This window comes from Cydia strobilella, chromosome 19 (genome assembly GCF_947568885.1).
Source record: "Cydia strobilella chromosome 19, ilCydStro3.1, whole genome shotgun sequence".
In the NCBI taxonomy this organism is placed as follows: domain Eukaryota; kingdom Metazoa; phylum Arthropoda; class Insecta; order Lepidoptera; family Tortricidae; genus Cydia; species Cydia strobilella.
This window is the reverse complement of record NC_086059.1, coordinates 7,378,237-7,399,791: the sequence shown is the minus strand read 5'-3', so window position 1 is coordinate 7,399,791 and position 21,555 is coordinate 7,378,237. Positions and strand designations below refer to the sequence as shown.

The 21,555-nt window shown below is 34.4% G+C and overlaps 2 protein-coding genes across 8 annotated transcripts in view; one reads left to right on the top strand and one right to left on the bottom strand.

The window, feature by feature from the left end:
- Nucleotides 1–3,908, bottom strand: part of LOC134750118 (synaptotagmin-4) — a 57,993-nt gene extending 54,085 nt beyond the window's left edge. For both annotated transcript variants that reach the window (XM_063685225.1, XM_063685226.1), the window contains exon 1: nucleotides 3,702–3,908. In XM_063685225.1, the coding sequence (XP_063541295.1) occupies nucleotides 3,702–3,769 (68 nt within the window). In that variant the 5' untranslated portion in view covers nucleotides 3,770–3,908. The remainder of the gene's footprint in view (nucleotides 1–3,701) is intronic.
- Nucleotides 3,909–4,762: 854 nt separating this feature from the next.
- LOC134750006 (RILP-like protein homolog) overlaps nucleotides 4,763–21,555 on the top strand; it is a 34,448-nt gene continuing 17,655 nt past the window's right edge. For 4 of the 6 annotated variants that reach the window (XM_063685062.1, XM_063685061.1, XM_063685059.1 and 1 more), the window contains exons 1-2: nucleotides 4,764–5,173; nucleotides 19,592–19,709. In XM_063685062.1, the coding sequence (XP_063541132.1) occupies nucleotides 4,874–5,173; nucleotides 19,592–19,709 (418 nt within the window). In that variant the 5' untranslated portion in view covers nucleotides 4,764–4,873. Of the gene's footprint in view, nucleotides 5,174–19,591; nucleotides 19,710–21,555 lie in introns of all 6 variants that reach the window. The other 2 variants (XM_063685057.1, XM_063685058.1) reach the window with 1 other exon arrangement.

Genomic DNA, 21,555 nt, shown 5'->3' with positions numbered 1-21,555 from the left:
TATTGTTACCTATTGAGGTAATATTTTAGGGTTCCGGGAACCTTGTTATAGGCTTACGCTGTTCGTCCGTCCGTCAACCCGTATGTCGGTCAGCGAACTCTATCTCAAAAACCGTATAACGGTAGACAGTTAAAAATATCTTACAGTAGGATTTTCTATTGACATTGCAATATTATAATAATAAAAATAGACGGTTAAGAATACCTCGTTTAAATTAACAAAAAAAGGTAATTTTTTGGTAATTTTCATGGGGCTCTGTCTCATAACCATATATAATTTATTCGGTAGACGATTGAAATTTACATTGAGCGAGAGTTTGATGATCTTTTTGTGAAAGTTATCTAAGTATATAACAATTCTATATTTTTAAAGAATTATAATAATAACATCAATAAATTGTTCTGATAGGTACCTATTAACAAAAAAAGGTAATTTTTTGGTAATTTTCATGGGGCTCTGTCTCATGACCATATATAATTTATTCGGTAGACGATTGAAATTTACATTGAGCGAGAGTTTGATGATCTTTTTGTGAAAGTTATCTAAGTATATAACAATTCTATATTTTTAAAGAATTATAATAATAACATCAATAAATTGTTCTGATAGGTACCTACTCGTAATAGTTTAAGATGATATATTTGTTTTATCTATTCATAGGTGCTTGTTGATAGGCCTACATGAATAAAGAATATTAAAAAACATCGTAAAAAATATGTGACCGCAGATGCAGGTACGTAACCTAAAAATCAAATTAACTATTATTTTATAATTAATTTAATTTTTAGGTTTGTAATCTTTAATTTTAATTTAATTTTGAAATTAAATTCAGTTTTACAGTACATATGGTGCTACTTTCTCGCACTAGTGCGTAAAAGAGCACTTTTCGTGCATATGTCGAAAGTTTAAAGGGCCATATGTACTGTAAAACGTTGTACGATACACGTGCGAATAGGTAATTCGCACCTCGTGTCGATTTAACACACTCCCTGCGGTCGTGTTTTAATTTATCGCCACTCGTTTCGAATTTCCTCTTTTCCCCACTTGTATCGTAAATAACTATTGTCATAGAGTATCTTATACTAGAGCGGTACTGTCATAGTAAATTTTGTAACCCCAGTAAATTCACTGCCATCTGTCGACACACTTTAAAACTAAAAATGAAGATTTATAAAAATACGATAAAATGTATGGATAAATGATTTTTTTTATTTGCATTAATTATTTTTATGATTTTGACTCATGTTCTTTCACTGATATGCGTTAAAATTGTTAAATAACAAACGCAACTGTCAACGCCATCTATACGACAGTAGGCCAAAGCTAGTAACGCCCTCTAAACGAGAATCAAATTTTCCTGATTTTCGAGGCACGTTTTTTCCTTAGACTGTATCCATCTATTACGGAGTTATATCTATCTTTGGTTTTGTTAATGTTACGCCGCCGTGAGATACGAGGATGGGCAAGTGACGATTTGTCAATGCCACTGAGCATCGGACCCTCACAGTACCTATCACATTACGTGAGATGGTTCGAGCATTTATTTGCCTTTAGCACCTTCAGTAAAGGCGATCACTGTAAGAACTGATTGATTTCAGTATAAATGAGGTCAAACCTTATTTAGTTGTATTCATATAAGGAAAGTACGGCTGTTGTGTAGTAATTTTGTATTAGGCGTTCTTTAATTTAATCATCAATGTATCCGGAAAAGCAAAAAAAGTACAAAAATCTATAGTTATATTATGCTTTTATTGTTTTTATATTTATTCACTAAGATCAACGATGTACTTTTTAGGGTTCCGTACCCAAAGGGTAAAAACGTGACCCTATTACTAAGACTCCGCTGTCCGTCTGTCTGTCACCAGGCTGTATCTCTTGAACCGTTTTAACTAGACAGTTGAAATTTTCACAGATGATGTATTTCTGTTGCTGCTACAACAACAAATACTAAAAAGTACGGAACCCTCGGTGGGCGAGTCCGACTCGCACTTGTCCGGTATTTTTATACGTCGAAACTTGAAACCACTTTACATAGCACTTTTTCCATTCTGATTTTGGTATACAAAACGTTTTGTATAACGTTTCGCAAAGATGAACGATGTACTTTTTAGGGTTCCGTACCCAAAGGGTATAAACGGGACCCTATTACTAAGACTCCGCTGTCCGTCTGTCCTTCTGTCACCAGGTTGTATCTCATGAACCGTAATAGCTAGACAGTTGAAATTTTCACAGATAATGTATTTCTGTTGCCGCTATAATAACAAATACTAAAAAGTACGGATCCCTCAGTGCGCGAGTCCGACTCGCACTTGGCCGGTTTTTTATACGTTGAAACTACTTTAGGTACATAGCACTTTTTCCATTCTGATTTTGGTATGCAAATGTGATACTGTGAGGGTCCGATGCTCAGTGGCATTGACAAATCGAGTTTACTTGCCAATCCTCGTATCTCACGGCGTAACAAAACTGAACTTTATTTCAAAAGTAACAGGCGTTGTATTGCCATGAATTGCTGAATTGGATTCGAGTTTGAATTACTTGAATATTCGAGTTAGCATTCTATTACTCGCATTGTTGGGTTTTATTGTTGCGTATGCCAGTGAAAACGATTAATTTCTATTTAAAGACAATTTCATGGATGTCTTTTTATTATCAGTTGTATACAGTATATTATGTATAGGTTTATACAGTCATATTAAACTGTTTGTGACTTTTCAGTGCACATGCAGGCCGCGATAAATAGTTTTTCACATCACCTATTCGAAAAAGGGCTTTTTCTTCCCCGCTAGGAGGGATCAAATTGGCACTTTTCTTGCCTGCTAGGGGGATCAAAGTGGCACTTTTCTGTTTTAGGACATGATTTATTTTCTTTTATGTACCGACACAATTTTGTAAGGTTTTAACCTAAAAAAATTAAAATTATTGAATTGGGGAAATTGTTATGTCCCTACACATTATTTATAACATAACAATTTCCTCATAGGTGATGTGAAAAACAGTATGTGTCACATGGTAGCAAAATTATTTCCACCTTGGGCGGTAACACTTGAATCCCTCACTACGCTCAGGATTCTATTTTAGAATCCCTCGCTACGCTCAGGATTCAATTATAGATTCCTTCGCTTCGTTCAGGATAAATACTCGCCGTAAATTAAAAATTATTGAGGACGCCACTTTCTACGTAACTGTCACATTTTTGACGTAAAATGCTTAAACATGGCAACAATTTAGTATGGATTTTTTTAAGTTCCATTTTATTTAATTTCTACTATTTCATGTCGCACTGATAGGCACATTGCTACGAGCTACGATGTCTACGACGTAGCACACCTGCGTACCTAAAGTAACCGCCGTCAATATTTTAAATTTCAATTTTAAATATAAATATGAACCAAAAAAGGTACTTAGATGTAGATGAAAATATATACTCTTAACGTATATGTCAAAGTAGATTACAATTAAAATCAACGTGGTCGCTATTTGCTAGCGATAGGAACCTAATTACCCTTGTAAGATATAAAAGTTCTGCGACCGCACTCTTTGAAAGTATAGAAAATAAATACAAACTAACAGGAGCACTTATTGTGCAGGATAAAGCGTCTCAATAACAAGTTACTCCAAACTTTATCTATTTCTCGGAAAACAAACAAGACTAGGATCATCTGGAAAACTTGACACGTTTCAAATTTTCATCAACTTACTTGGCGCGCAGTGACAATTGCCTGTCGTTGGGGCACACAAACTTATTGGCTTTGCTTTGTAAATTCATTCCGAATAAAAAAACTTAATAAAAAATATTGTTTACACAGCGCGGGAAAGTCGCGCGTTCGTTCGCGCCTGTTTACGAACACCAACTGTTGCTTCGCGCGTGGCGGAGGCTAATAATCGATATTTTAACAACACTGAAAATTGTAAGTATTGTAACATATGTCGGCCGGCTCTTTATCAGATAGGGACTTTGTTGACTAAAATAGCACCTGTTTGGCTTTGTTTTGGAAATTTAAGTTACCTACAAGTTTAGTTGTTGCTTGCTCATTTATTGGCTTTCTGTTTTTATGTAGCTAAATAAACACCTACGTACTCAAATCATATTGACACAGAAATTAAACAATTATTAAGACAAAAAATAATATCAAAATTAGTGTTACGTTTATTTGACTGTTTGTTCCAATAAAGTTAGTAAAATTTATTATTATTAATTAAATACCACGAACCTACACAATTTAAGCAGCTATTCCCCCCTCCATCAGCCTAATTACCAAGTGACAAATATGTTAAATAAATAAAAATAAAAATAAACACAATTTTTGCCAATAAGTAATTTTTCATCAGTGATCACGGCTTCCGAACAGAAATTCAAAAATTAGAATGTAGGTACCTACTTCATACAAGTTTTGCTTTTTAGTTGACTAGTTTTTTGTTTTACATGTTAAATAGCACATGCTATATTATTTTAAAGTAATACCTAGTCACAAAGGGAAGGCATTGCCGTCCGTCATCGCCTCAGCTCATTAGTCTTGTAAGCATGAATGAAAGAGATGTGCGTAGTTTGTCTCGTTTTTACAGCCAATGCACAGTAAATCATCATACAATAATAAATCTTAACGACTATCTGTAATAAAAGCTATCTATAAAAATATCGATTTTTATTTAATACGTTATTTCATGGTATCTAGTTAAAACGCGTTATTAACCAGTTATAACGTTACGTAACGTTATCAATTGTGTGTAACGGAACGGCGCCTCCCTACCATTGAGCAAAATTTGACATTTCAGTAATGATGGCGCATTTGCGAAAGGTGGATAGCTTTATGTGAATTATTCGGACGTTTACCTTTATGCGGTGCTGTGAAGTGTAAACAAGGTGATTTCGATGCCGTACCACAGGCGTTTTTCCGCCAAAATGACGGAGTTCGACGACGAAGTCACAGTGGTCGACGTATATGACCTAGCATCTGATATCGGGAAGGAATGCGAGATTATTATAGAGAAATACGGGGCTGACGCAGTGACAGCCTTGTTACCGAAGGTGATTAATGCCCTGGAGTTGCTGGAGAACCTGGCGGTGAGGAATGAGAAAGAGAACCAGGCGTTACAGGAGCTGACGGCCAAGATTTCTCAGCTAGAAAATGACAAGATTGAGAAGGCTGAATACAGACAACGCTTCGAAAAGGTAGGTGTTAGAGGTCACTGCTAAGTAAATTGGTGCTTGAATAGTGCGTGCAGCGGTCAGTAGCGCGTTCAAACGGTAGACGTTTCGTCACTTGCACTAGGTGCAATTGCAAAAGTATAAGTATAGCATTAGAAGGTAATGGAAGCTAGTATTGCGCGACATTGACATCACCGCGGTATAGTTGCGGACGATAATTGCCTTCAATTTGGTATAACAATGAGTTAAGCATTGTACTGAACGGTATGAACAGTTTTTGTGATCTTAAATGTAGTTATATTCTAATGTGAAGGTTTGTTGTCAAGTTGTATTTGTTTATTGTGTTAACAAAACAATGTGGTTAATGTTTCTAGGCAAAAGCGAATGCATTTGCAATATTGTGATTATTTAATAAAAAATCCATTGTATAAATCAAAAAGCAGGAGACTTTAACAATTGGTTCTAGCCATCCCTAGATCAAAACATTCAAAGTTGGGTGCAATGAAAAAGGTATACTACAGTAACTATTTTTTTAATAGTGATAAAAGAAAAACAAAATAAAATATTGATAAAAGATTGTTTAACCTGTTTTTTTGTTAATATTTCTGATTGGATACTGGTTGATCATTTTAAATCAGATTTTTAGGGTTCCATACCCAAAGGGTAAAAACGGGACTCCGATTACTAAGACTCCGCTGTCCGTCTGTCTGTCTGTCACCAGGCTGTATCTCATGAATATGATTTTCACAAATGATGTATTTCTGTTGCCACTATAACAACAAATACTAAAAATTACGGAACCCTCGGTGCGCGAGTCCGACTCGCACTTGGCCGGTTTTTTTAGAAGATGCAGACAGTATAAATACCTTATTCATCAGAAAAAATTACTTTTTAGTCTTTTATTTTAATGTATTTAGATCATTTCTTTCATAGTTAGTTACTTTCTTGATGGAGTCAAGAGTTATTGTAACATTTATTAATTTGGTTAATGTGATTACAGTCACAGTGCAGCCATTTTATCCCAACAGTTTACAATTATATATAAAGTTAAAGTTAAAGTTAAAATAATTTATTGTACACCAAGAATTAGGCAGAAACAAAAATTAACTGGTCTTAAAACTAAGGGACAATTTATGTACATTTATGCATTTACAATGACGGTTGCACCGGTTCCTACACTAGGCGTGGCCTGTCACGTAGGTAACCAATCCAGACACGAAATATCTGTGACATGATTTGTGCGAAATGCCAATAAGACACTATACTTAAATTTAAAGAAGTTACTAATCAGTAGGTAATAACAATAATACTAGTTACAAAGCTAAATTTAAGACAGGGCGAAACTAAAACTACATACATAACTAAACTTAGGTTTACAGGTGATGCATGTGCAATTTTGGGTGTATAGGTACTGTTTAGTTTGAATTAATGCAATAATGCTTAAACTACCCGTCGAACTAAGGCAATGTTTATGAATCATTCCACAATATTGTCTAGCACTTCCCCACACAAGCAAACAAAATAAAATATTAGCAAGTAGATGAGTATATTTTTTTTCTGTCACTTCACATCCATGTGAAAAAAGCAATTGGGAATACAAAAGCATTTTATTTCATATGTCACCTATATTTTTCCAACATTTCAAGTATGTTCAAATACGCTCATGCGATGGTCCTCAAGTCCAATTAAAATTAATGCTGAACAATAGAATATTTGTTTGTATAACATGTCACGGATCAATTTGGAGTAAATTTTAAAGAGAAACAAGATTAGATTTGATCTATGATTATGATGAGACGGTCTTTGCTTAGTTGGAAGTCTTCATATCAGTTTTAGAAAGGTAAATGTTCTTAAGTCATACACAGAGTTGTGTAATCTATCAACTTTCACTTCATGCACTATCAATAGACATTTCATCAAACAAATATTTGTATGATTAAACCTATATCACTATTCAGAGGAAATTATAAAACTTGTGCTGGTGCATTTGTCCAAAAACACTGGTAGACCTGTACCAATAACTTCTGAGGTTATAAGAATATTAATGTTGCTTATTTTTTATATATAGTTTCCAGACCATATACTAAACCTAAAAATTATATTTTGTGTCATCCTAGGTATTTGCTTAGGTAGAAATTTAGGTATTTCTTTTTTCAATCAGCATTCTGTAAAAAAAATATTCGAGACGAAATTCTTTGTTTCCCTGTAAAGGCAAAGTGGCTTCCGACGTACACACGCATTTTGTGTCATTTTCATCCACGGGTATAATGGCATTTAATAAATACCTAATATTGATCCTAAAACGCCTAAAAAAATATTAGAGTCGGTAAGTGAAGTGTTGTACTTTACAGAACATTGTTATATGTTATTCAAACAAATCTGTGTCAAACTCATCCACCGCTTTTATTTAAAAAAAAATTTTTTCTAATTAACACCCTGTATCTGCCACAAAAAAAAATTCATATTATTAAGTTTACGTCTACAATATTATAATACCACATTGAGACATCATTCATAATTTGGGTCACTTTGATCCACGGTTTTTTTACTATCTGGCAAAATAAAACTCAATTGAGCAAGAAGGGCGTGCGCGGGGAAGGGTACCTACGCGGGTGGGGTGCTTATTATACTTGCCGCAATATCAGCTGGCGACTGAGATCTTAATACTATCTCCTTTACCCTTGTTAAGAACAACCAAGAGATGGCATTATGAGCTGTCTCGCCACATAGTTTTGCGATACAGTGGATTTATTTCATTCGGAGGCATAATTACATTGTCTTATCAATCTTACCGTAGTAGGTATATAAATATAATTAAAAATAAACTGTAGGCTGCACTCCTCATACTGACCAACATTTGTGACGTTCCTAATCAAAAGGTACCACTTTCTCTGACAGGTTATTTGTATAAAGATATAATCAAATTTCGTCTTTATGGTAAACGACAATTTATTGTGATTTTTGTTATGTTTAAGCGTGGCAAGCAACATTAATTACATTGATGATGATGTTCATTAAATACAATATTTTTTCATACTATACTGAACTGTCACCCTATACATGAGAATGAACAGCGCCCTCTTGACAATGATCATATATTACTGGTCAGGCTTTAATATGTGTCATAATTTAGTAAAGTCCCCTTTGTGGATTCTAAGTTTCCGAGTTACAGCAGTTTAGTGAAAGCGTTTTTTTTTTTAATATAAATTAAGGGTTGAATAAAGAGGAAAGAAAATTTGATTATTTTTGCGCTACGACGCACGGTTTAGGAGATACAGCCCTATAAAGTTTTTTTATTGTTTTTTTCTTTTTTTCTTTTTTACATTGTGTTTTTTGTATATTACTTTGGGGTTTCATAAAGGGGAACGAAAATTTAATTATTTTTGCGCTACGACGCATGGTTTAGGAGATCAAGCCCTATAAAAAAAAACTCTTTTTTTTTGCGTTTTTTTTTGTATAAATTAATGGTTACATAAAGGGGACCGAAAAGTTGATTATTTTTGCGCTACGACGCACGGTTTAGGAGATACAGCCCTATATAGATTTTTTTCTTTTTCTTTTTTACGTTTTTAAATCTTAATTAAGGGCTTCTTAAGGGGAACGAAAATTTGATTATTTTTCGCTACCATGCACGGTTTAGGAGATACATCCCTAAAGTTTTTTTGTTGTTTTTTTTTTCTTTTTTTTGTCATTGCGTTTTTTGTTATTACTTTGGGGTTTCATAAAAGGGAACGAAAATTTTATTATTTTTGCGCTACGACGCACGGTTTAGGAGATACAGCCCTAAAATGATTTTTTTCTCTTTTTCTTTTTTTCGTTTTTAAATCTTAATTAGGGGCTTCTTAAAGGGGAACGGATATTGATTATTTTTGCGCTACGATGCACGGTTTAGGAGATACAGCCCTATAAAGTTTTTTTGTTATTATTTTTTTCTTTCTTTTTCTTGTGTTTTTGTATATTATTTTGGGGCTTCATAAAGGGGAACGAAAATTTTATTATTTTTGCGCTACGACGCACGGTTTAGGAGATACAGCCCTAAAATGATTTTTTTCTCTTTTTCTTTTTTTCGTTTTTAAATCTTAATTAGGGGCTTCTTAAAGGGGAACGGATATTGATTATTTTTGCGCTACGATGCACGGTTTAGGAGATACAGCCCTATAAAGTTTTTTTGTTATTATTATTTTCTTTCTTTTTCTTGTGTTTTTGTATATTATTTTGGGGCTTCATAAAGGGGAACGAAAATTTTATTATTTTTGCGCTACGACGCATGGTTTAGGAGATACAGCCCTATAAAGATTTTTTTTTTAAATTTTGCGTTTTTTTAAATATAAATTATGGGTTGCATAAAGGGGAACGAAAATTTTATTGTTTTTGCGGTACCACGCACGGTTTAGGAGATACAGCTCTATAAAGTTTTTTTTCCTGGTTTTTTTTTGTTTTTTTTTTACGTATTAATTACGGGTTTCTTAAAGGGGTTTTCTAAATTATTTTTGCGCTACGACGCATGGTTTAAGAGATACAGCCCTATAATGATTTTTTTTTAAATTTTGCGTTTTTTTTAAATATAAATTATGGGTTGCATAAAGGGGAACGAAAATTTCATTATTTTTGCGCTACGACGCATGGTTTAGGAGATACATCCCTATAAAGATTTTTTTATTGTTTTTTTTTTTCTTTTTTTCTTTTTTACATTGTGTTTTTTGTATATTACTTTGGGGTTTCATAAAGGGGAACGAAAATTTTATTATTTTTGCGCTACGACACATGGTTTAGGAGATACAGCCCTATAAAGATTTTTTTTTAAATTTTGCGTTTTTTTTAAATATAAATTATGGGTTGCATAAAGGGGAACGAAAATTTTATTGTTTTTGCGGTACCACGCACGGTTTAAGAGATACAGCTCTATAAAGTTTTTTTTCCTGGTTTTTTTGTTTTTTTTTTTAAGTATTAATTAAGGGTTTCTTAAAGGGGTTTTTTTAAATTATTTTTGCGCTACGACGCATGGTTTAAGAGATACAGCCCTATAATGTTTTTTTTTAAATTTTGCCTTTTTTTTTTAAATATAAATTATGGGTTGCATAAAGGGGAACGAAAATTTTATTATTTTTGCGCTACGACGCATGGTTTAGGAGATACAGCCCTATAAAGATTTTTTTTTTAAATTTTGCGTTTTTTTTAAATATAAATTATGGGTTGCATACAGGGGAACGAAAATTTTATTGTTTTTGCGGTACCACGCATGGTTTAGGAGATACAGCTCTATAAAGTTTTTTTTCCTGGTTTTTTTTGTTTTTTTTTAAGTATTAATTACGGGTTTCTTAAAGGGGTTTTTTTTTAATTATTTTTGCGCTACGACGCATGGTTTAGGAGATACAGCCCTATAATGATTTTTTAAATTTTGCGTTTTTTTTTAAATATAAATTATGGGTTGCATAAAGGGGAACGAAAATTTTATTATTTTTGCGCCACCACGCACGGTTTAGGAGATATTATATCTATATATATATATATATATATATAGCTATAATAGCTCTATAAAGTTTTTTTTCCTGGTTTTTTTTTTAAGTTTTAATTAAGGGTTTCTTAAAGGGGAACGAAAATTTGATTATTTTTTTGCTACGATGCACGGTTTAGGAGATGCAGCCCTATAAAGATTTTTTTGTTGTTTTTTTTTTCATTGTGTTTTTTGTATATTATTTTGGGGTTCCGTAAAGGGGAACGAAAATTTTGTTCTTTTTGCGCTACCACGCACGGTTTAGGAGATATAGCTCTATAAAGATTTTTTCCTGTTTTTTTTTTTGTTTTTTTTTTTAAGTATTAATTAAGGGATCCTTAAAGGGGAACGAAAAATTGATTATTTTTGCGCTACGATGCACGATTTAGGAGATGCAGCCCTATAAAGATTTTTTTTTTGTTTTTTTTTTTCATTGTGTTTTTTGTATATTAGTTTGGGGTTCCACAAAGGGGAACGAAAATTTGATTATTTTTGCGCTACGACGGTTTAGGAGATACAGCCCTATAAAGTTTTTTTTGTTTTTTTTTTTTTTTCATTGTGTTTTTTGTATATTACTTTGGGGTTCCGTAAGGGGGAACGAAAAGTTAATATTTTTGCGCTACGACGCACGGTTTAGGAGATACAGCCCTAAAATGATTTTTTTTCCTCTTTTACTTTTATGCGTTTTTCAATCTTAATTAGGGGTTTCTTAAAGGGATTTTTTTAATTATTTTTGCGCTACGATGCACGGTGTAGGAGATACAGCCCTATAGAGTTTTTTGTTATTTTTTTTCTTTTTTTTCATTGTGTTTTAGTATATTACTTTGGGGCTTCATAAAGGGGAACGAAATTTTTATTATTTTTGCGCCACCACGCACGGTTTAGGAGATATTATATCTATATATATAGCTATAATAGCTCTATAAAGTTTTTTTCCTGGTTTTTTTTAAAGTTTTAATTAAGGGTTTCTTAAGGGGAATGAAAATTTGATTATTTTTGTGCTACGATGCACGGTTTAGGAGATGCAGCCCTATAAAGATTTTTTCCTTTTTTTTCTTTTTTGCGTTTTTAAATCTTAATTAGGGGCTTCTTAAAGGGGAGCGAAAATTTGATTATTTTTGCGCTACGATGCACGATATAGGAGAGCTAATACAGCCCTATAAAGATTTTGTTTCTTTTTTTTCATTGTATTTTTCATGTATTACTTTTGGGTTACATAAAGGGGAACGAAAATTTTATTATTTTTGCGCTACGACGCATGGTTTAGGAGATACAGTCCTATATATTTTTTTACAATGCATGTGCTCGAAAAGTGCGTTTCCTACGGAGCCATATCGTGCGGAAAGTACTGCTTTTCCGCACTAGTGCTTTTTGTTTTCAATTTTTTTTTACAGTACATATGGTGCTACTTTCTCGCACTAGTGCGGAAAAGAGCACTTACCGTGCATATGTCGAAAGTTTAAAGGGCCATATGTACTGTAAAACGTACGATACACGTGCGAATAGGTAATTCGCAACTCGTGTCGATTTAAAACACTCCTTTTAATAATTAAACTTATTTGCCATGATATGTTTTTTTATTTACTCGCACAATGCATAGTAAAACATTGTATGATACACGTGCGTAAAGATGATTTCCGCACTTGTTGCATAAATAGCAATTTTTTTTATCAAAGAATGAAAGAAAGTCACGGTATTAATAACCAAATTTTACTTTAGTGGTACCTTTTCCCTATCTATCACTGTCACAAATGTATGTGGCGTTCACGTAAACGCGATATTTTTAAGATTTCCCTGCGCAATGTTGCCAGCTCGCTCGCAAATCAAACATGTACTTACAGTTCTTTTGCATAATGGTGACATTGTACAATATCTATGAGTTTTAAATAGGTAAAAGATAATTCGACGCATTCTTTGCTTGCTTGTTGCTTGTTGTTGTGTTGTTTGCGTAACTTCTTTGAATAAGTTGCGTTAATTTGGCGCACAGGCGAAGTAAACATGCGTTGCGTACGGCAAGGTCACGCCGCGGCCCCACCCTGCACGGCCTCCGTTGCCCATTCAGACCGCCCGCTAGCTTCGTTTGAACGCAAATAATATTTTTGTAATATTTGTTTATGCAGTGGATGCAAGTGACACAAATTCATACATCTTATTTATCCCGCATTTCAAATTAATAAGATGTAAACTCTAATATCTTTAATATTCTTTTGTAACGGTGACAGCCTGTTACAACAAAATCATCAAATATCTTATGAAGCTATGCCTTAATAAGACACAAAATCATTTAATGGACCTATTTAAACGATTAAATTCGACCTAAGTAATTTTTTTTAACTAATTTTTTTTTGTGTCATTTAGAATATTATGACATAGTATCAGATTGCAGTGGACGTAATTGACACAAACTATGTTTTCACACTAAAAACACTATCCTAAATGCAACACAGTTACATGTTTTCTCTCGAATATTTTTTTCTCCAAGATAATTCAAAATAAAAAATAATTACCACAAAATAACAAATTACTAGAAAAGCAAATTATATATATGACACAAACCAAAATGTAAGATTTACATCTTAACAAAGTATTCATAAGCGAAAACAGAATTGACTTTAATATTTTTATAACCTAGGGGTCAAAATATAGCCAGCGGTACAGGTCTATGGATGCTTATCATCGGCCACCAGGATGAACAATTTTGCTACTTGGACACAAAAAAAAAACTATCATAAAAATTTTATGAGTTTGTTTGTCCAAATGTTACTTAAATACTTTTATTATAATATAGGATACATTAAAAAAATCCAATTTATGAATTAAAGGAATTTTTAGGTAAGATAGTGGAAAAAGGGCTTATGATGTGCCACCAAATTATACTAACTCCAATTTTAAGGAATATATTATGTATGTTTGTAGCAACTGAGGAACCATTTATAGAAAAAAAACCGGACAAGTGCGAGTCGGACTCGCCCACCGAGGGTTCCGTACTTTTTAGTATTTTGTTGTTGAAGCGGCAACAGATATACATCATCAAATCATCATCTGTGAAAATTTCAACGGTCTAGCTATCACGGTTCATGAGATACAGCCTGGTGACAGACAGACTGGCAGCAGAGTCTTAGTAATAGGGTCCTGTTTTTACCCTTTGGGTCCGGAACCCTAAAAAGGTGGTTGTATTTATGTTTCTAGAGATATTATTCATCAGTGAAAGCTACCTGCTAATTTTAGATACTTTTTTTTATACAGTTATAAATGGTTAGTTATATATGATATAGTTAATTTGAATAATACATATTTCATATAATATATAATAACATTTTCCATAATAAGTATTGAATAATGTGATAATAACTTGGTACTTCATTAAGTTAAGGATAATATTATCTATGAATCACCTTGGTCTAATTAACAAAGTAATCTCGTTAGGTAAATTTGTGATAACTATGATATTAATTTAATTGATACAACTTTACAAATGAGCAACAATTACGAACTTAGGTTATAAAATTATCTATTACATAATTTATAATTTAATAAATGACATTAGCTTTCTTTAATTGGTTAAAGAATAATCACATCAAATAAATTCATATTTAAATTTAATATTATCAAAATAGAGGTAATGCCTTTGTTCTGCCTTGTTTTGTGTTTTACATATCTGTTGGCAATGATTTCTACAGGAACAATGTATGTATTTCCAGTACCTATAACTAAAAATCAAAATATTGTGTTGCTTTCACTACCTATAAGTCTTTAATATTTTAATCTGGTATTTAGGTAAACAGAAACAACTTATCAGGTTAATTTATATGAAAAGAATACCCTTGATTGCTCCATGAATTAATAAAACTCTGCTTTTTAGGTTTTTAAAAATAAAATCATGGATGTTTCTATTATTTCAAACAGCTGTGAGTTCACTCTGTCGTATTCCAAGTAAGCCATAACAATAACTGCCGGCTTTTACTGGGTACTTTAATAGGTTCAACTCAATTGAATGATTGGGCTTAATGGCATTATAAACAGAGATCAGCGAGGTTGAGCTATTTACCTTATAATTTGACATGCCAAGTCATATTATAAGGCAAATAGCTCACCCCCACCGATCTCTGATTATAAACCTGCCTTTATGACAGATTGACATTACTCTTTTAACTTGCCCACTTTAGGCGCAATACAAATATACTACTGTAGAAGAAGAGATAAAATTTATTCTAGTTTGTAGTGGACAGATGGTTTGTATTTCATTCATTTTCTACCTTAACATAACACACACGGAATAAAGACGATATTTAAAACTGATCCGATGGATGATGATTGTGTGCTATTTAATTTATGGTTATTAATGATTAGAAAATCAAATGTATAGGTACCTACATACCTACTATCTAATTGTATTGTGCAATGGGAATCTATCAAGTGAATTCTAAAATATATGTAGGTACCTAAATTATCATATTTTGTTGACTAGGTATAATATTTTGTGGCAGGTTAGAGATCTTAATTAAAAAATTGCAAGGTACCGAAGTGTCAAGCTAATTTCGTCTGGGCGGAACTTAATTATATCGAGAGACGTGTTCGGTCAAAACAGCGAAGCGGCTTTTACGTCATCACTTGGCGACTTTTTTGGTGTTGTGTCATAAAAGATCATTAATCACGTTATCAAATCTTAGGCACATACCTACAAAATAAAAATATAGATACTTATAGTATAAATCTTCTCAAATAATTTTTACGTCTGGTTCCGTTCACAAAGAGTAAAAACCGGACCCTATTACTAAAACTCCTCTGTCTGTCTGTCTGTCTGTCACCAGGCTGTATCTCATGAATCGTGACAGCTAGAAAGTTGAAATTTTCACAGATGATGTATTTCTGTTGCTGTTATACCACAAATACTAAAAAGTACGGAACCCTCGGTGGGAGAGTCCGACTCGCACTTGTCCGTTTTTTTTTTCATTGGCAACAACTGCGTCACTCGCGTCACGGCATACAGCCGTAACTTCCATCGTTACATCACCTGTTTTTCCTCTTTTTCTTGCAAAAAACACTAATCTACAACCTGTTCTACCGATTTAAAAGGCCGTAACAACCTTATACCTGTTTTACCTTAGCCATTCATTTTTCATAATGTTACGGAAACAATGAAGGTCATTCATACATGCAGATTAATAAAGTTATAAAGCTATTCATCTTAATATTCTGTTATCTTACTTTAGATCAGAGTTTGTGATGTAGAAAGAAGAACATTGTGTGATCTTATCACAATTTTTTTTGCGGTGCGTTTTTCAGCCCCGATATATGCCTATGTGACAACAATTAGATGCTTACTATACAAATAACTCTTTAAGTACCTACAAGTAAATTTTAAAGTCAGTAGAAATTAAAATATGATTGGTTGATGGCTTTTCCCTGATTTCGGCCGCATGCGGAACTTGGGCCCAAGTCCCAGGTCCCAGTATTCCACTTCCCTATTTAGATAACCCCAAGGCCCGCCAAGGGGATGAAAAGTATCCTGTTTTAAGTCTGACTTGTAAAGTTCACTGTATATATGTATTACATCATCATCTTCCTTGCGTTTTCCCGGCATTTTTGCCACGGCTCATGGGAGCCTGGGGTCCGCTCGGCAACTAATCCCAGGAATTGGCTTGGGCACTAGTTTTAACGAAAGCGACTGCCATCTGACCTTCCAACCCAGAGGGTAAACTGGGCCTTATTGGGATTAGTCCGGTTTTCTCACGATGTTTTCCTTCACCGAAAAGCGACTGGTAAATATCAAATGGTATTTCGTACATAAGTTCCGAAAATAAAAACTCATTGGTACGAGCCGGGATTTGAACCCGCGACCTCCGGATTGCAAGTCGCACGCTCTTACCGCTAGGCCATTCACTGTATATATACATCAGGGTTCGAAATTATCCAGATAATTATAGTCTTTCATAATTGTCCCAGGTATGAATGGTGCTATATTTATTTTCTTTGAATTCTTTGATAGTAAAATATAATGATGAGGGCCTTTTTTGCTATGTATAAATAAAAACTGACCTAATATTGATTAGTTTTTTTTATTAACCATTGAAATATAAGATAATCATCATGTAACAATCTAATTACAAATTTGGGTCTTTTATGAGACCAGGTCGAGAGCATCACAAATATGAGAGCAGGTTGAATGGACAAACTATTTGTTGATGATTTTAAACCTTTATGTCTCATAATCCATTATCAGTCAGTTCAGTCTATTCCAAAAATAAACTCCATTTCACCCCAGGGTTCCATTACATACTAATGTTAGTAATGAAGTGGGCAATTTATTATACAAAGTATTGGCTGGCTGGCGTGCGTGATAATTATGTCCACCTAAATTCACTTGTATTTACGCGCCCTTAAAAATACCGGCCGAGCTAACACAGAATAGGTATTGAATATTGATCCATAGAACCCTAAAGCTTTACTCCCATAGACATAGTAAATACAAGTAGTTATAGACGCACCACCGAGTGACCGGGGGTAAGAGAAAGAATATTCATATAAAATTTGGGGAGCATAGGATTTTTTTGTCTTTCACTCTTATAAATAAATGATGATTTTCGGTATTTCATCGCCTCCATGATGCCACCCGATCGGTGATAAGGACAAAGCATGTCACTATTTGCTCTTTCCTCTTATAGGAATCGCAATAAGACTATCTTTCTCTATCAAAGACTGTCAGGCCCTTGTCTAGCCCTGACCAAGTATGAATGAATGAATGAAGTAAGGAGCATAATACATAATAGCGTTTCTCATAGATAGAGCGATCGCGTTTGAGATCTCCTATACCTAGACTGGATCTCGATCCCGATCGGTTGACCGATACCTATGTATGTATGTATAAACTCTTTATTGTACAAAACACAGAACACACATATGGCACATAAATAGGCAGTACAAAGGCGAACTTATCCCTTTAAGGGGTTTCTTCCAGTTAACCTTTGAGTAGATGAGAATTGATGAAGAATGGTAGACAAATATAGCACTGCGTACAATAGACTAGAGGAGAGTCAATAAATTTATAAAAGAGGGCGAAAATAAAAAAAATAAGAAAAAAATTAGACCTGCTAGATATATACTGGTCACTGGTAGTAAAAATTATACTTGCTGAAAGGAGCTTTATGAAACTATCAGCTAGTTATCAATTGCCAAAATCCACTGTAATAGCCAATAATAATAATAATAACACTGTGTAGAAAGCGGCGCACACCTCTCGACACCCCTGAGCTGCTCACACCGGTGTTGCTCCTGGTCGTCTTTACGACGGCAGTTTCAGGGGCCCATCTAGTCAGCGGCAAGTCACCACCTGCCTCGATAACTTGTGAAAACATTGTTATGGCAGGTGTCCGGACGATAGCCCAGTCTCATTGTCCACCCAAACTTCAATCCATAGACCGGTATACTGTTCACTTTTTCTACAATAGTCCCAATGCCCGCTGCGACCGGTTCATGGGTGTCTATTATTGCACCTGTGAACGGATTCCAGCAGGCGTTCTACATGACATTAAAGCTCTCCAAGGGGCCTCTACGTGTTGGATCTATGTCGTGGGGATATAATCGAGCCTATCAAAAGACCGGGATTTATAGGCCCGTGAAATCCACAAGTAGACACAAATAATAATAATAATAATATTCTTTATTGTGCATAATTAAAACAAAAATTGCCAATTGTAAGTATATAATATAAATATGTGTCTAAAAATAAAAATAACAACTACCGATAAAATCATATCAGCGCCATCTGGCAATAAAATCCTATCTTGGAATCGAAGGTGTATTGCAAATGCTTTACAGAAAACCGCAACTATGTCGGTTGATTCGTTTTTAGGGTTCCGTACCCAGAGGGTTAAAACGGGACCCTATTACTAAGACTTCTCTGTCCGTCTGGCTGTCTGTCACCAGGCTATATTTCATGTACCGTGATAGACGGTTGAAATTTTAACAGATAATGTAATTCTGTTGCCGCTATAACAACAAATACTAAAAAGTACGGAATCCTCGGTGGGCGAGTCCGACTCGCTCTTGTCCGGTTTTTTAGTTTATTTCGAACATTAGGCTAACCTGTACTCACTATATTTAAACAACTCTCTATTTAAGCATAGTTAATTCACAGGATACAAATACATGCATGCAATACTGTCTCATTCATAGATACGTCCATTATGTGATGCATGTGTCATGTGTAAAAAACACGCAATGAATACAGCGAAAGTCAATTACCGACATGCTACCCGGTACAATTATTGTATGGTTACGGTTAATGTTATTTACATTTACGAAGATATTATCTATGTGCGGATCATTTTTAGATTACGCTTTAGGTATTGATTAGTTAGCTAATTTGTTACGCGTAGTTTAAGGTGTCAGGTACTAAACAAGATTTTATTAATAAGTGAATAAACGATGTTTGATTATGAAAATAAACAATTATTGTTTGTAGTGTATGTTGTTAACAGCCGGGCTAGCACATGATTGGCGCGAGATATCTCGCCGCGACATAGACTACCCGTCCCTCTTTAATTCATACAGTTAGCAAAAGACTGGTAGTCTATCTCGCGGCGAGATACTGTCGCGCGTCAATTATGTGCTCGGCCTACAGGAGGTCATTGATGACATTATTGGAAATGCAAGCGTATTGTCACGGATCACGGATTTGTACAGTTTAGAATTTACATAATTATTCAACTTTACGCTTTCTTGTGACATATAAAAGTACCTAGTAAGTGATACACACAACAAAGGTAGCTTTTTTGAAAAACTAATTAAATTACAATTATGTTTTAGGTCAAACACCATATTTCCGCTGTCCTTGATCAATATTTCGTGTATATATTTACCTTGCGCATCGATAAACTTATCAATGCACCGAGGTCTTACGCGAATTTAATTACCATTGCCATTGAAAATTGTTTCTTTTGCCGTAGGAAATAGAAGCGATAGAGGAGCAATGGCGGACGGAGTCCGCGGACCTGGTGACGGCCGTGTCTCGGCTCCAGGATGAGAACAAGAGGCTCAGGCGGACTATCAATGCTCCTGGCGATGGTAAGTTCATTCATATTAAAGTCAAGTAGGTATAGTATAGTAGACTACTATAATCTAATAATTCGTTTTTAAACGACTTCAAAAAAGGAGTAAGTTCTCAATTCGTCGGATTTAATTTTTTGTATGTATGTTCATTGTTCACCGATTACTTGGAGACTATTAGACCGATCACGAAATTTTTTTTTTGAAGTGACGCTTTCTAGTTGATCTCTATCAAGTCAGTATCTGATGACGGGATCCTGCAGAAATCCTCAATTTTTATAGGCATACGTACAGCGAACACAGCATTTATTAAAGTAACACGTGCGTTTACACTCTAAAAGTACCATGCGTGTGAACTAAACCTGTTGATGAAGACCATGGTAGCCGCCGTGCAGGTCTCGACGACTCAAATAAAAAGGCTTCGATTTGAAGTTAACTGATCATAGTTCTTCCAAAGTACTGGTTACAAAGGTTTCTTAACTAAACGGTTAAATGTAGAAGTGGTGGTTATTGTATGAAAGAGTGATCTAGCAAAATTGAACAGTAAAAAAGGTGGTTTAAATTTAGGTGCCTCTAATTGGCCGCGATACAAATTATGTGGAGCGCTCCTATTGGTGCTTTAGAAATAGCTTTCGTATACTAGCCGAACCCGACGGCTGCGTTTAGCTACTGCATTGGGAATATTTTAAGATTTTATACAAATAAAAGGTTGCGTTCGCAACAACCATAAAATGATGACATTAACTATGCACAAGTGAAGTCGATTTTTTTAAAGCTTTTGGCTGATCCACTTGAAGAAAATTATGCCGTTGAATAGGTAACCGCAAAATTCGTTAATGACTACGTTTTAAAAAGCCATTGAATAGTTAACAATAATGACCAAGTTGCAAGAAGTCGTTACAACCATCTTTGAGGTTTAACAGATTATCGGTGTTTCTATGAATAATAAATGGCAGTAGAAATGCGTATTTCACTTCTTTATACACCTACTTTTTCGATTAATTTCTCTGTTTCCGCTACCCTGGTTGTCTGGAAGAGATCGCTCTTTAGCGATAAGACCGCCTGTTGTCTGCCTCTACATTTAATCAATTGTTCTTTTCATTTGTATGTTTTACACACCTGCACACCTCACACCTTACTCTTTATTCACTGAGGTGTGCAAATAAAGAGTATTCTATCTATCTATAATCCTAGATAGGTAGTCAAGTTACCTGAAAATGGTAATTCAGAAAGGTGAAGGGTTTTTTTTTATTACTTATTGAACTTGTTACCTATTGTTATATGTAATTATAATGTGTACTTTCAAGTTATTTATTTTGTACGTGATCATTATCATGTCTTCCGCTGAACCATTCCTTACAATTGTTTTCTTTAAGTGTGATATCACTGATATAAGTGGATTAGCCAAAACGATAAACGTAATACTAGATACTATTAAGTTCTTTCACACATCGCCATGTAATTCCCATACCACTTGCATTCAGGCGTGATGTGACGTCATCGTGCCAGTGAAGATTAGCATTTTTTTAAAGAAAGCTTACTGCAGGAAGGTTATGGTGGTTGCATCGATTTAATTATGTATTCTCGTTATGAAATGAAATAAGAAATAGTGGTACTAAGTACATTTTTAAAACTGGCATAGAGTCAGACTAAACTATATAACTCTGCGGCGATTTTGATAGCCCAGACTGTTAAAATAACACTTGCACAGTCTACAGAGTTAGCTTGACACATCATGATGTCTGCAATGCTTTACGCAGCCCCGCAGTGTCAGCCCAGCTGTCAGTGTCCGTCTGCCCAGAGCCATTATGGTCTTGTGATGCTTTTTAATCTTTTTATACGCCGTGTCTCACCCGGTCATATC